The sequence below is a fragment of the Camelina sativa genome, chromosome 17 (assembly GCF_030686135.1).
Source record: "Camelina sativa cultivar CO46 ecotype springtype chromosome 17, ASM3068613v1".
NCBI lineage: Eukaryota > Viridiplantae > Streptophyta > Magnoliopsida > Brassicales > Brassicaceae > Camelina > Camelina sativa.
In genome coordinates, this window is record NC_141896.1 from 35171890 (window position 1) to 35186765 (window position 14876).

The 14876-nt window shown below is 34.9% G+C and overlaps 1 protein-coding gene and 2 pseudogenes across 2 annotated transcripts; 1 reads left to right on the forward strand and 2 right to left on the reverse strand.

The window, feature by feature from the left end:
- The first annotated feature begins 3133 nt into the window (after window positions 1-3133).
- On the forward strand, window positions 3134-6347 carry LOC147924747 (uncharacterized). The gene is made up of 7 exons (XM_087496934.1): window positions 3134-3246; window positions 3346-4075; window positions 4298-4434; window positions 4642-4804; window positions 4949-5383; window positions 5516-5744; window positions 6259-6347. The coding sequence occupies exons 1-7, from the start codon at window positions 3134-3136 to the stop codon at window positions 6345-6347; spliced, it is 1896 nt and encodes a 631-aa protein (XP_087353060.1).
- Window positions 6348-7021: 674 nt separating this feature from the next.
- LOC104759884 (U-box domain-containing protein 26 pseudogene) lies at window positions 7022-8707 on the reverse strand (annotated as a pseudogene). Its single transcript, XR_015585739.1, has one exon. The product of XR_015585739.1 is annotated as a U-box domain-containing protein 26 pseudogene (transcript).
- A 4892-nt stretch (window positions 8708-13599) lies between these two features.
- LOC104758310 (precursor of CEP16 pseudogene) lies at window positions 13600-14185 on the reverse strand (annotated as a pseudogene).
- Between the last annotated feature and the right edge of the window lie 691 nt (window positions 14186-14876).

Sequence of the window (14876 nt, forward strand, 5' to 3'; positions counted from 1 at the left end):
ATTAGACACACATAAAGTTAAGAAAAATAATCCTAAAACGAAATATCTTGAGAGAATGGTGGCTACCTTTAACTACAGCCACGACGAGACGAAGCGAGTCGAGTCGAGTTTGTTGAATCAGATCTCTTGGAGAATTTGAGAAGATGGTGTATAAGGCGTCGTGATTCGAAACACCTAGAGGAAATGGCGTGAGGATGCGAGACAACAGTATAGCAGCGACGAGATAGGTCAGTAAAGCGGCGAGCCTCTGGTAACCGCCATATCAGATTTTTGGAATGAGGCGAAGGAAGGAGATGAAGAAGATGTCGATTTCGAGAATGATCTCTTCGCCTTTGAAATTTTTTTGAAAAAAATAAAACTGGGCTCTAGTTTTTGTTAGCCCAAAACTCTTTTTCTTCATTTTAACTTTGTGCTAACTTTGTCATTTTTAAGAGTCAGTGCTAACTTTGGAACAAAAACCTAAATTTGTGTCATTTTTGTCAATTGCCCATTTTTTGTTCATAGGACCCTTAACCAACCAATAAAACAAACTTAATATATATATATATATATGGGCTTGGGTTTTGCAATAAACTTCAAGCCTAGGATCACACTGAGAATTATAAATCAACATCAACGTTTTGGAAATCATAAATGAAAGCAAACTAATCTATACTAGTATTTATTTGTTCAAAAAAAAAAATCTATACTAGTATTTTTGCAGCAGTTTTTGCTCAAAAATATTTTTTGGATAATTTTTACATTGAATGCTATTTAATGCTTATATTCATATCCAAACAAGTTTAGTTAACTTTTTCTACTATCCTTATAATCAAACACAATTAAAACATTTTAAATATCCATATATATAATGTTCTATAATTAATATAGATATTTAGAAGATTTATTCCAGATTAAAAAAAAATTATTCTCCTATCATCTCTTTTTGATTTTAAAATTTAAATGTAGTGAATCATCATATAATATATAAAATTAATAAAAATGGTGTATTTTTCCTGCATATATTGTGATTTGAATTTTTTTAAACAAACATATATTACTCAATTAATATAAAAAGTGTGTTCAACATACATATATAGTAAATTTACTGTATATAGTGAATTATAAAAATTTTAAAAAATTATAATTTATATCTGATATATATAAACTTAATAAAAAGTTTAAAATTATAAATATTTAAACATATTAAATTTTTAAAATTACACAAACGAGTTATATTACATGACGGGTTATATGATATTACAGGATTGAATTGATAATACTAAAAATAAATTATCAGTAATATGATATTTCAATATGGGTAAAATCTTCATTTTAATGTTTTAATAACACCAATATAAAATATGTCAAATCAAACTGATTTAGTTAATTATTATGCGATATACCAGGGTTTATATATTAAGTCACTAAAATTAACAAAAGAATATATTAGCGAAATTAGTATTAAAATAGTATATTAACAAAAAAAAAATTACCATGGGGTATACCGTGGATCATAATCTAGAAAATTTGTAAATGTATTGAAATTTAAATCATAACCAAAACGAAAATTGCTTACCAAACCACTTGCATTGCATTTGCAATTTTGCATACATGCCTTATAAGTGTGCATCAACGAGAAAAAATAAAAATATAATGCATACCTACCGGCTGATAGTAGATTTACAAATCAAACTACTTAAAAAACAAGTCATTCATCTACCTATACTAAACAAATGAATTACTTGAAACTAAAGATACCTACAAGATAAAATTGATTGGAAAAAAGCCTAAAAAACCGCCATCTATTTTTTATTTAGACGTTTAATACTTCATATTTTTTTATTGGAAGAAAAATACTTCATCTATTTAAATTTGCCCTAAAAATATTTGTTTATATAAGTGTTAGTAGATTCCTACTTACAGGTTAACTGACGTTTATAAGCGTGATAGAATCATGTAACATCGTTAAATTTTAATCCCACGTTTCTAAGTTAATATAAATAATTTGTCTACACAACTCTTTGTTTTTTATTGTTGTGGTCTGGTGGTACGATGTTTTAATACTTTGCTCGAGGGTCAGGTTGTTCGACTCTCACCCCCAACCCAGTTTCAATTTTTTTTTTTCCTTCTGTTTGATCGTCGTTCCGGTGAAGTTGAAGAAGATGATAACAGACTTTGCAGAGAGTTCTATTTCTTGGCGTTCTCCAGTGAAGTTGTGAATCATGTAATTGTTGGAGATCTAGAAATTTGATTCAATCCTCCTTCATCGGAGCTAACGAAGGATCTAGAGATTTGATTCAATTCTCTTTCATCCTCCTTCTCTTTTAATCCCGAAGCTACCATTAGCCAAATGGAGAGTATCTTCTTCTTCTGCTTCTCCGATCGAACCAATATTTGGATCTAGCCAGAAGCTTCGTTTCATCAATGGAGGAACGAGGAAGTGGTTGAAGATCTGGTGATTTGAGTTTTCTTGAGCTCATCGATCCGGTGTTGCTTCGGTTGCTAAGAGATTGTTCTTCGATTTACCATTGTTCCTAAGTAGAGAAACTCAGAGCTGTTGTTATTAATGGAACTCGTGGCTCGAAGAAGAAGAAAACAAAAAAAATGAAAAAGGTTTGTTTTGGGTGTCGAACCCAGAACCTTCGAACAAAATATTAAAAGTTGTACCACCAGACCACAACAATTAATACAACTAACTGCGTAAACATCATATATATTAATTAGAAACGTGGGATTAAAATTCAACGATTCTGTCACGCTTTTAAATGTCCGTTAACCTATAAGTAGGAATCTACTAACACTTATATAAACGAATATTTTTTTTTGTCAAATTTAAATAGGCGAGGTATTTTTTTTATTTTTTTTCCAATAAAAAAATATGAGGTATTAAACGTCCAAATAACAAATAGATGGCGGTTTTTTAGGCTTTTTCCCAAAATTGATTCCTGTGAATTAACCATACTGCATGAAGATTTACCTCTGCATCCGTTATGCATTTTAACAACTTTCCCAATTATAAACATACATGTTTTAAAAGTCCTTAAAAGTCCTCAAACCTTTGCTTCGCAACCTGGGGAAGCATGTTGTAGGTAACATCACAAAGAGAACAAAAGCGGCTTATACACTGCTTTGTGAATTGCAACAGGCAACAATGGCCAGTCCCTCTTTACAAGCTGTGCGTGAGGAGGCGGAGGTTTTTGCCAAATGGCGGTCTTTATCAGATATCGAGGAACGTTATCTGCAACAAAAGGCAAAACTTCACTGGTTGAAAGTCGGTGATCAGAATAATAAGGCTTTCTATGCCTCCGCAAAACTTTGAGAGACTCGCAATAGCATTAAAGAGATCCAACATGATGATGGTAGTGTCGCTAGCTGGCAGGATCAAATCAAGCTAGAAGCAGAAAAATATTTCAGGGAATTCCTCTCTTTCTCGCCCACTGATTATGAAGAGTGGTCCTGTGAGGAACTTGCAGATATCCTACAATTTAAATGTGATGAGCTTGATAAGTCTTCTCTTACGAAAGAGGTGACTAAGGAGGAGATCAAGAAAGTGGTTTTTGCTATGTTGGTAAACAAATCTCCTGGTCTAGACGGATTTAATGTGGAGTTCTTCAAAGAATCCTGGTCTGTGGTGGGGGAGGATTGTGTGACTGCCATCCAATCCTTTTTCCAAACAGGGTTCTTACCTAAAGGAGTAAACTCTACCATCTTGGCTCTCATCCCTAAGAAGAAGAAAGCGCTAGTCATGAGAGATTATAGGCCAATATCTTGCTGCAATGTTCTCTACAAGATCATTTCCAAGATTCTAGCCAATAGACTCAAGCCCCTGCTGCCTAAGTTCATCTCCCCTACTCAATCTGTTTTTGTTAAGGATAGATTCCTTATGGAAAATCTACTCTTGGCTACAGAAATCATTAAAGACTACCACAAGGATAACATCTCTCTGCGGTGTGCTATGAAAATAGACATATCTAAAGCCTTTGATTCTGTTCAGTGGGGCTTCCTTCTCAACACACTGAAAGCTATGGACTTCCCTGAAACGTTTGTTTGCTGGATACAGGTCTGTGTAACAACGGCATCTTTCTCTGTCCAGGTAAATGGCGAGCTTGCTGGCTAATTTGGTAGCAAAAGAGGCCTCCTCCAAGGCTGTTCACTTAGTATGTACCTCTTTGTCATATGCATGAACGTCCTCTCCTGCAAATTGGACAAGGCTGCAAGGGATACCAAATTTGTTTACCACCCGAACTGTAAGTCAATGCAACTCACTCACCTATGTTTTGCAGATGACTTGATGGTTTTTGTGGATGGCCAACAGAGCTTTGTTGAAGGTACTTTGGAAGTTTTTAATGACTTTGCACTACACTCTGGGTTAAAAATAAATATTGAAAATTCCACCATCTATATGGCTGGTATACCTCAAGAGAAACGGGCAGAGATACTCCAGCAGTTCCTGTTTGCTCTTGGTCTCTTGCCAGTCTGATACCTTGGCCTACCTCTCCTAACGAAAAGAATGACTTCAGAGGATTTCCTTCCCCTCACTGAGAAAATATGATCACAAATCAGCTCATGGACAGCCCGGTCTCTCTCCTTTGCAGGTAGACTGCAACTCATCAGCTCGGTTATATTTAGTACAATAATTTTCTGGATATCTGCTTTTAGACTCCCTATAGCATGTATTGCAGAAATCAACAAGTTATGTTCCGCTTTCTTGTGGTCGGGTCCTTCTTTGAGTACTAAAAAGGCAAAAGTTGCTTGGTCTGAGGTTTGCTTGCCAAAAAACGAAGATGGACTAGGTCTCAAATCACTAGAGGAGGCGAACAAAGTCAGTGTATTAAAGTTGTTATAGAGGATACTATCTGCAAAAGACTCCTTATGGGTTAATTTGGTTAAGCGACATCTGATCCGCTCTGGTTCATAGTGGTCGGAAAAGGACTATACTTCTACATGATCCTGGATCTGGAGGAAGCTCCTCAAATATCGAAACACTACAAGACATTTCCACCGGGTTGAGGTTAGGATCGGTAGTTCCACTTCATTTTGGTTCGATGAATGGAGCTCGCTTGGTCGTTTATATGACAAACTTGCTGATAGGGGTCCTATAGACCTTGGAATCCCGCTATATGGTACCGTCGCTACTGCAATGAGCACGACAAGGAGGAGGTCTCATAGACAACCCTTGCTCAATCTTGTTGAAGAGGAAATACAGAAATGTCAAGTTTCATGTGTTCCAGGGGAACAAGATATGGCACTCTGGAAAGGGAAGAATGATCAATATCGCAGCAGTTTCTTGACGCAGGACACTTGGTCTCTAATACGCGAAGCAAAACCACTAATGCAGAGTCACAAGGCCATCTGGTTTTCTTATGCGACACCAAAATTTGCCTTCATTACTTGGTTAGTGGTAAAAAACAGAATATTTACGGGGGAGAGAATGCTGGTCTGGAATCAAAAGGTTAATCCAAGCTGTGTCTTCTGCAGACACCCGCTGGAAACAAGAGAACATTTATTTTTCATGTGCCCTTTCTCCCAAAAGGTGTGGAAAGTGCTAGTTGCAGGTCTTCTCAGGGACAAATACACAATAAACTTCTTCGACGTCATCTCTCTGCTCATAGGACACGATTTGGACAAAGCCACAAAGTTTCTCTTGGGTTACACCTTTCAAAACACGATTCACTCATTGTGGAGGGAGCGCAATGCTCGGCGACATGGGGAGACACCGACACTAGAGGATACGTTTGTTAAACTGATAGATAAAAACATCTGTAATATAATTTAACATTTATATTCAAAAAAAAAACAAACATGTTTTGGCTCACAATTTTCATGAAGTTAATAAACTTAAACCAGAAGAAAGATAAAGAAGCTAAGATATAATTAGGGGGAAAAAAGCTTAAAAATACCTCATTTATTTTTTATTTGGAAGTTTTATACCTGGTCTTTTTTGGTTGGAAGAAAAATACTTCATCTAATTAATGTTGGTCTAAAAATACTTCATTTTTAAAGTTGTTGGTAATTTCCTACCGGTGACTTAAGATCTGTTAACGGACGTTAAAGAATTAGTCGATGGTGTTAGTTTATAAATACACGTGTTAAATAGATATATACGACTTCTAAACAGAAATTGACCATTAGATTCTCATGGTGTGGTGGTAAGAACAAAAATTATTTTCTCAAAGAAACCTGGGTTCGAAATGACCTTTGGATTCTTTTTACCTATTTTTTGTAATTAATGGCAAATTCGTAAATACATCATCTTCTTCATTCTTATTACTGTAGCAGCGGTGGCCGGCGGTGGTATGCAACCGTCGATTAAAGTTGAACCACCAAATAGATCTGAGGTTCTTGCATATTTCTTCCCCGTCTGATGAGACAGAATTAACCTGCGAGTGTAAGAATAGCCAAACCCAAAACAAAAGGTCCAATCGCAATGCATAGGTATCTCTTCCGCTCCCGCCGCTGCACCTTCTCACTCCTTACCCGAAACTCGACCCTACCGATGTCACTCCTCCTCCTTCTCAACCCGTCACGCCGTAGCCACCACCATGCCGTCGGAGATCTGTTCGTTGGTTCAGTTGACGGTTGGACATCACTGCCGCTGCTAATGAAGAAGAAGATATATTTATGAATTTGCCACTAGTTAAAAAAAATTGGAAAAATAAAACGCATATGCATGGATTCGAACCCGCATCAAATTGGGAAACAAACTCTTTGTTACCACTAAACCATGAGGAACTATCAGGTATGATTTGTTAACAAGTTGTATATATCTATTTAACAGGTGTATTTATAAAGTAACACCGTGGACTAATTCTTTAACGTCCGTTAACAGATGTTAAGTCACGGGTAGGAAATTACCAATAACTTTAAAAATGAAATATTTTTAGACCAATATTAATTAGATGAAGTATTTTTCTTCCAACAAAAAAATACCAATTATTAAACTTCCAAATAAAAAATAAATAGGGTATTTTTTAGCTTTTTCCCTATAATTAGGCAAAAAGACTATTGATTCCTTTTTTTTTGGTTTTAAAAAATTAACTACATAATTAAGACTACACTAAAATTTCTAACAAAGAATTAATAACGTGTTAAACAAAATGTAAAAAAAAAAAAAAAAAAAAAAATCAAAACGGCGCCACTTCAGTACGACCAAAATCGTCGGAGTTAACGGTAGAAGAATCGTCAGGCCAAGAGTCTCTGAGAAGCTTCAAAAGCATCTGAGCTTTCCTCTTCGCTCTCTCCGTACAATCACTCTGCACCAGAAGCAACAACTGCGTCACCAACCCCGCCGCCGCAGCCTCATCTCTACACCTTTCCTCCGCCGTACACAAAGCCAACAACGCTCCCGCCGCGTACTCCGTCGCTCTATCCGAAACCCTCAGTATCGTCTTCACCATAAGCGGCACCGTCAAAGCATGCTCGCCAAACGCCGCGCATCCTTCCGGTAACCGGCAGAGTAGCTCCACCGTCGCTAAACCTCTCTCGGTATCGCACCTGTCGAAATCCGCCGCGAGACGGTCGATCAAAATCCCCGGAGCTCCGGCGGAGATCGCGAGATGTCTCGTCTGTTTCACGAGGCAGAGCGCGAATATCGCCTTAATTCCGATCTTCAAAGCTCGCCGCGAAGAAATCGGATTCCTGAGAAGATCGAGAACGCCTTCGAAAATCGAATCGGATCCGGAAATCACCAATTTCAGATCCGTCGATTTGGATCCGGTCAACACCATCTCAACCAACGCCGCGGCGTTAACCCTAATTTCAATCGAGGAATCAAACAACAACCGGGTCATAAACCCGACCCGACCCGGATCCGAAGCTACAGCCTCACACTCCGTCTCCGTCATATGCAATACAACCAAAAGAGCGAGCGACTCAGAAACAAGTTCCGACGAAGACGACGTCGTTTCAACATCCGCGAACAGAATCCTCACCAAAACCTCCCTGGCGTTATGAGCAGCGATCAAAACGCGATTCTTCTCGCTATCTCTAGCCAATCCTCTCAAACGACGAATCGCGGCGGCGCGGGAGCGAACAGAGACGTGAGTTCCGGTAATTGCGGAAGCTTGGCTGAGTAGAGACCTAACGAAGATAGGATCCGCAGGTTGTTTAGGAGTAGGGATCCGTTCAACGCCGTTGGAGCGGTTAGCGACGCACCATTCTTGGATGAGACGGCGGAGAGTGTGGTTAGGGATGAGAGTGAAGTCGGAGAGAGAGACGCGTGTGACGGGGCAAGTGGTGTTGCCCATAGCGATCCATGAGTCGATGCTGGTGCGGTCGTAGGTTTGACCTGTGGAGATGGTAACGGGATCGGACATTAGGTCGAGTGAGATTGGGCATCTGAAATGGTATGGTATTTGGATTCCGAGATCCAACGGCTCTAAATTCCCTGGCATATTAGTTTTTTTTTTGGTTCTGAGCTTTGAGGAATTTTGGAACTGAGAGAGAAGAAATAAGGAAGACGAAGGAGAAGGACCTTATCTGCGCAGGCTATGCGCCACACGTGTGGCTTTTATAACTCTTTGTTTGTTCGTTATTAGTTCTTTTGGCTAAATTTTTGAATTAACCTCAATAGGAGTATTTTTGTTTGGTTTCATTAAATTAGTTGGTTTTAAAAAAGAGACAATTAATGTAAAAATTTTCCATTCGTTATGAGAAGTTTATTACTAATATATAAATAAAATAATCAAATTGTGTTAAATCAAGCATATTTGTTATTTTAAAAAAAAAAATATTTGTAATGTGTGTTTCATTAAAAAAAAAAAGTATTCAAATAGTATTAAGAAGAGGGTGTATATGAAATATAGTCTAAGACTAAGTTTTGCTAGGTTTCATTATTATTTTAGGCCTAGTAGAGATGTTAGATATAGTGTTTGCATTTGGTTGAGGTTTTAGGTCACCTGTAATCACTTGTACTATTTTGTTCGATTCGTTCGTCATTAACACTAATGGCACTTATTCCGTTTTTATAGCCCCTAAAGGTCCCAAGTTTTAATATTTTCTTTCCTAAGCTTGGTTTTAAAAGTCGCAAGTTTTTTTTTTTTGGATATACAAAATGGGGATGACTTTTTTCTGTTGGAATAAAATATCTTACAAGTGTATATTACAAAAAAAAATGAAATCAATTAGACTAGTATATACTATTACTATGTTTTAGTATCTTAATTATTCGTTAACAAAATTAGACTAATATAATCGACAATCATACCACCAGTTGTATACAGTCACCACAACCACAAATTTATTATTATCTACCATATTTATACGACGAAAGTTAAATAAAATACTGGATCGTGTGTTGTATACTATAATTTATAATTAAAAAATTTTGGTCAAGCCAAAGTGCGAAAGACTGGGAACGAAATCAGGACCCACACGAGACAGCTCCCACTTACTTGTGTTACATCAAAGCCTATCTAATCTCTCTAACCAAAATAGATCATAACAAGACCATATAAATAGTTTGACTGTTTTGTCTTTTATAGAATAACTTTTTTTCTTTACTGGTTTCAAATTTACGTCGCTGATGGGAAATTTACACCTACCTTTTTCACTTTTTACAAGTTTCATTTCTTTATTTAACGGTCAAATCATCGAAATAGGTCAATGTTTATTGTTTAGTTTCAAATTAGGATTTAGAACTTCAAAGTTGCTTTTGTCTATAGACCTTGACAATTGTGTCAATCTTATAATATATTTCTCAATTAAAAATAAAACTAGCCACTCCTTCAATTCATTGGTAAAAATATATAGCATCAATGACATTATAACAACATTCTAAACTAATTAGAAGCTAAACAAGACGTGCATGGATTAATATATATTCTCGTGAACGTTTGTGACTGGTTCGTACTTCGTACATATATAATTAATATGCGTGATAAATAGTTTAAAAGTTAGTTTGATAAAAAAAAAAATATATAGTTTAAAAGTTATATCCAGACTGTAACTTGTTTTTGTTGGAGTTTTAGTTTGCTTCGGCACAAATGTAATGTCGGGAAAGTACGAGAATTTACAGAATAACTATTCGAGATAAATAAATCAATATCGGATAGATGAAGACAAATATTCTAAGACAATTATATCGAAATCATATAAATTCGGGAGCAGTGATAAGATCCATGGACTTGGACCGTATTATTGTCTGTTTTCTTTCTATTTTCAATTTTTATTTTCTTTAAAAAAAATTGAGTGAAGAAGAGAAGAACAGAATCAGGCTGTCATTGGCTTGACCTCATGGGAACAAGGACAACTAAAAAAGTTTGTGATTTATATATTGTCTCTTGCCTTTGTCCATCTCTTTTTCCGTAAGGATAAATCTAGCAGAATCATTTTTTTTTTTTGTAATAATGGTGCATTATATAAGGTTATGGTGCTCATAATTTTTCATGTAAAGGTTGTATTGGAGTGTTTATGTATGTTATAATCACTTTTTTATATCGATATATTTAATTTGATGGAAAAAATGAATCTCTATTTTTACAGCATTTTTATAGGACTATTCTAAATGCGGACATGATTTTTCAGATTGTGGGCTATTCTAAATTTACAGATGAGTATTTGAAATTTTATTAAGTTTTTTTTTTTTTGTATGAAATTTTATTAAGTTTTTTTATTCATGAAATATGTTATGTTATTGAAACATATCCCAGATATCGAAAACATACAGATGAGTATGATGAAATGTAAAGAAGTTCTTTATTCATGAGATTTGTTATTAGTATACGCATGTATTTATCAATATTTTTTCTTTGATATGATATATTAGACCAATTAGGTATGGATTCTGACTATTTTACGTAGCATGATGTTGCAAGACTTAGGGTTATAATTAACTGGTGATCATGTCAAAATTTTGCACACAAACACACACAAAATTGGTTATTCCTACAGTTACACATTACATACCAACCGAATAATTGGGGTCTTAGGGAGGAGAGGCACTAAAATTAGTAGAGCTCCCACGACCGTATGTCTCTACCAAATAACCAAATCATTTTAGTGGATATAAGTAATTTATTTATTTGATTTACAAATGTATGCCACGCTGACGCAGTATTACATAATTATAAAAATCCAACCACCACAAGCTATGTTTTTAAATGCCGGACTTGGCCGATATAAAGTATGAAGACTTGCAGCCAAAAAAATTGGATGAGTCAAAAGGTCAAAGAATCTTAATAAACAGTGAGGACATGAATGTTTAAAAATTGGGTCCAGCTTGGTCCAAGTGCTTAAAACAATTACAAAAGAGGTTGGTCCATCATTAATCATTAATATATATATATATATATATATATATGTATCTTCTTTTTGTTATATATATATATCTTTTTCATCAACTCTAAATCACATATACGATGCTAAATTGTTTTGGAATTTACTGTAATCAATTAAATTAAAATATTATTATTTAGCTTGACTCTAGCAGTTGGATGGAGTTATTCACTAATTTTCAAATAATAATTAATCCCCCAAAAAAAGAAATAATAATTCTAAAATTCAAAGAAATATTTGTTGGTTTTGTTCATAAAGGCAAAAAACGATGTCGTAAAAGACCTGTGTAGGGGACAGTGCGTTTCCCACTTCTCGCGACCCTACGGTCTCCGGTCAACCCTGCACTGTCTTTGTTGCACGTGCTTCTCTCTCCCTCACACGTGCTTCCCAGCTCATCCTTCTTTTGTTTTCGTTGTTGTGCGTCTTACAGTATTTGTTATCTTCTAACAATATATATTTTTTTTGGTCAAAATCTTCTAACAATATATAAAAATAAATATTCTCAAATAAAATATGAATTATTCCCAAAATCCTTAACAATTACTGCCACTGTCGGATGAGTTCCAGGGTCTCTTTTGTTTTCTAATAGTATTTGGGTTTTTTTGTTGTTGTGTGTGTGTGTGAGTTTTAATCTGATAAGATGGAAACAAGACGACGTTTGTGCATGCATGTTTATCTTGTTCTTGTAATGTAGTAACTCAAATTTTTTTTCTAAATGGTTCGAACAAAGGCTAAGATATTAGTTAATTCATGCATCACGAGAAAAGGTTAGTTGTCGTTTTTTCTACGAAAAGAAATATGAGTCAAAAGCTTTTGATATTATATTTAAAACACACATGAGAAAGCTTTTTGGCGTACTATGTTATGTGAGAGACTAATTTGATTTAACCTAAAAGTCTAGAACCCTATTTTAAAAAGGTTAGAGCCAATTGCGAAAATGGTCAAGATCTACTTACACTGCCAGCTAAGTAACCACATATAATAGAGAGCATATAATTGGATACAAGTATACAAAGATCATATGTTAATATTGATAATTTGATATCGTAAACTTTAATACGTCGAGAAAGGATAATCAAACTAACAGTGAATATGAGGAATCTTCTACTAATTAAGTTTTAGACGGCCCACAATAAGTAAGAAACTATTACAAATTCACAATCCACTGGACGACTAACTTGAATTGAATCATCAAAATATTGGAAAAAGAAAAAGATAATAACTCAATTAGCCCATTGAAGATGAAAAGAGAATCTTCTTCACCATCGATCACCGATGGATTCTAATTGAAGTAAAACCAAAGATGTAGGAAATCATTGGCCACGTTTAGGTGTTGTGATTGTACATATGATTAATGATCTAAGTTGGAGTATGATTTATATTTAGTTCTCTGAAAAGTTGTTATCTTTTAATGACATTATGATTAATCTAGACTACCCACACAATCCAAAATTTGAAAAATAACATCCAAGGAAGCTTCAAAGAACATGTATGATTTCACACATGTTCCTATAGCTTAATTAGTACACCATCTTACTTATGAGTTATGAGTAATGACTGCATTCCTACTGTATAGTAATATGGTTTCCTTTAATAGTGATCATTTTCATAGATGCGCACAATGTATAGAGTTATCCTATTTACGCATCGGTTTGGTAGTATGAATGATCGAACAACACTAAAATTTGCTAATCCATACTATAACGGTGTTAACATAATTCATGTACTTAAAATTGATATTAACTTACATTACTTAATAAAGATCAACACATATTTACGAGTTCATCTTTGACCCAGAAGAAAAAAAAATCTACGAGTTCATCATTTTTAAAACTGATGTGATGTAGTTACTGATATAATTGTAACATCCGTAACTACATCACAAAATGTTACAAAATGTTACAAAATGTTACAAAATGTTACATATAAAAACATACAAATTTCAAATAAACTGAAAACGATGCTAACATAATTTCGATTACAAAATGTTACATCTATAATAAGTCATTTGCCTCGGGTCGGGTGGATGAATTTGTGATTAACCATCAATTCCTTTTTTCGTTTATATTTTTAACATTCTGTTTCATTTTTCTTCTCTTTTATATATATGTTTGTTTACTATAATAAAAGACTAGTCTTTTAGTAAACAAAAACGTCATGTTCACAATTAATTAAATCTAGAAACCAATATCTTAGAAATCACCTTGCTATATTGTGTTATAGTAGGAATTCACCACAATCTTTGATATTGGGTGCTCCATGGAACTTAGAATTCACCTCCTTACTTTCCATGTCTTTTGGGAATTAAAGTTGTGAAGATCTATTTAAAGGCAATGCTCAAAATTGAGAAAAAAAACGAGGCTTATAACATATTACATATCCAGTCTCCTTTTTTTTTAAACTCAAAGTAAGACTTTGATTGAATGATTATTATGCAGAGACATGTGATAGTGAAGTAAAAAAAAAAAGAGAATATTACATCTTAGAGGCTATCAAACATGGTACGTAAAGGTGTTACTATATAATTTCAATTCATGAGGTTTGTTATTTCTAGTGTCCAACACCAGGACTAGGACCAGAATCTTCGGCTCGTCCAAACATTTTGTAGCCCTTAGCTCGATGATGCCCAACCCCTGGGCTTGGCCCGGACTGTTTCACTGTGGCTAACCATGAAAAATCTTGCACCGAAGACTCGACTGGTTTAAACGAGGACATCACGCTTCCATTGAACACAGATGAATCTGTTAACTGGGTCGAGGATCTCGAACTATCCTTGACCGGTCGTCCTTCAATGGTTAGCAACACAGATCCCACCACTATCAAAACAACAAGAAACGCTATGGTGCGGTTCTTAGCCATCACCATGATGAAATGATTTGTATATATTACGTAAAACGAATTTATTAACTAATGTTGGTATGTATTTATAAACTAATGTTGGTATGGTGATGATCATGATAAAGTCTGGTATAGGGTTTAAGAGTATTTATAGTGTATAAGTAAGATGAGTATACGTGGAAAACAATTGTAGATGTATACTATTTTGTTTTTTCTTTATTTTTTGGAACTGTTGATATGCCGCCACCTCCTTTAGATTTCAAGTTTCAACAGTGAGATATCATATTCACGTAAACTAAAGTATAGAGTTTGGCTCACGTAAACTAAAAGTATTGAGTTCGGCTCCAAGAGAGAATTAAAAAATTGACGTTATACATTTACATTAATCGTTACATAATCTAAAGTATATATCGATTTTTAACGAATTTGTGGAAAAGGTGGACTGACGTCACCCAGCCATTAAGATTCAACCAAAAATTCGTACAGAAAACATAAAATTTGTTTGTTGATGGCACTAAATTTACAAGTGCACTCTAAAAAAATGTGATTAGCAATAATCTGCAAATTCACATAATTGTTTCGCCATAATGCAATTTCGGGATCAAAGGCTTTGACTATTGTTGTAGCTATCGAATAGTTTATACTGGTCATTATGATATCACATTCATTGTATCATTGTCGCGTGACTTGGGAGCATTGGGAATTTGAGACTTTGCGTTCGGAACCTCACACTTGTAAACTACTTTAACTAAAGTTTTGTATGTAATTTTTTGGAAGTTTTT

Bases quoted from the DNA above. Each gene is read 5' to 3' on its own strand.
- LOC147924747 (XM_087496934.1), top strand. From the start codon at position 3,134: ATGGCCAGTCCCTCTTTACAAGCTGTGCGTGAGGAGGCGGAGGTTTTT. The intron at 4,435-4,641 runs GTTTGCTCTTGG...ATCTGCTTTTAG, and splicing joins GAGATACTCCAGCAGTTCCT to ACTCCCTATAGCATGTATTG. The intron at 5,384-5,515 runs GTAAAAAACAGA...TTCTCCCAAAAG, and splicing joins CCTTCATTACTTGGTTAGTG to GTGTGGAAAGTGCTAGTTGC.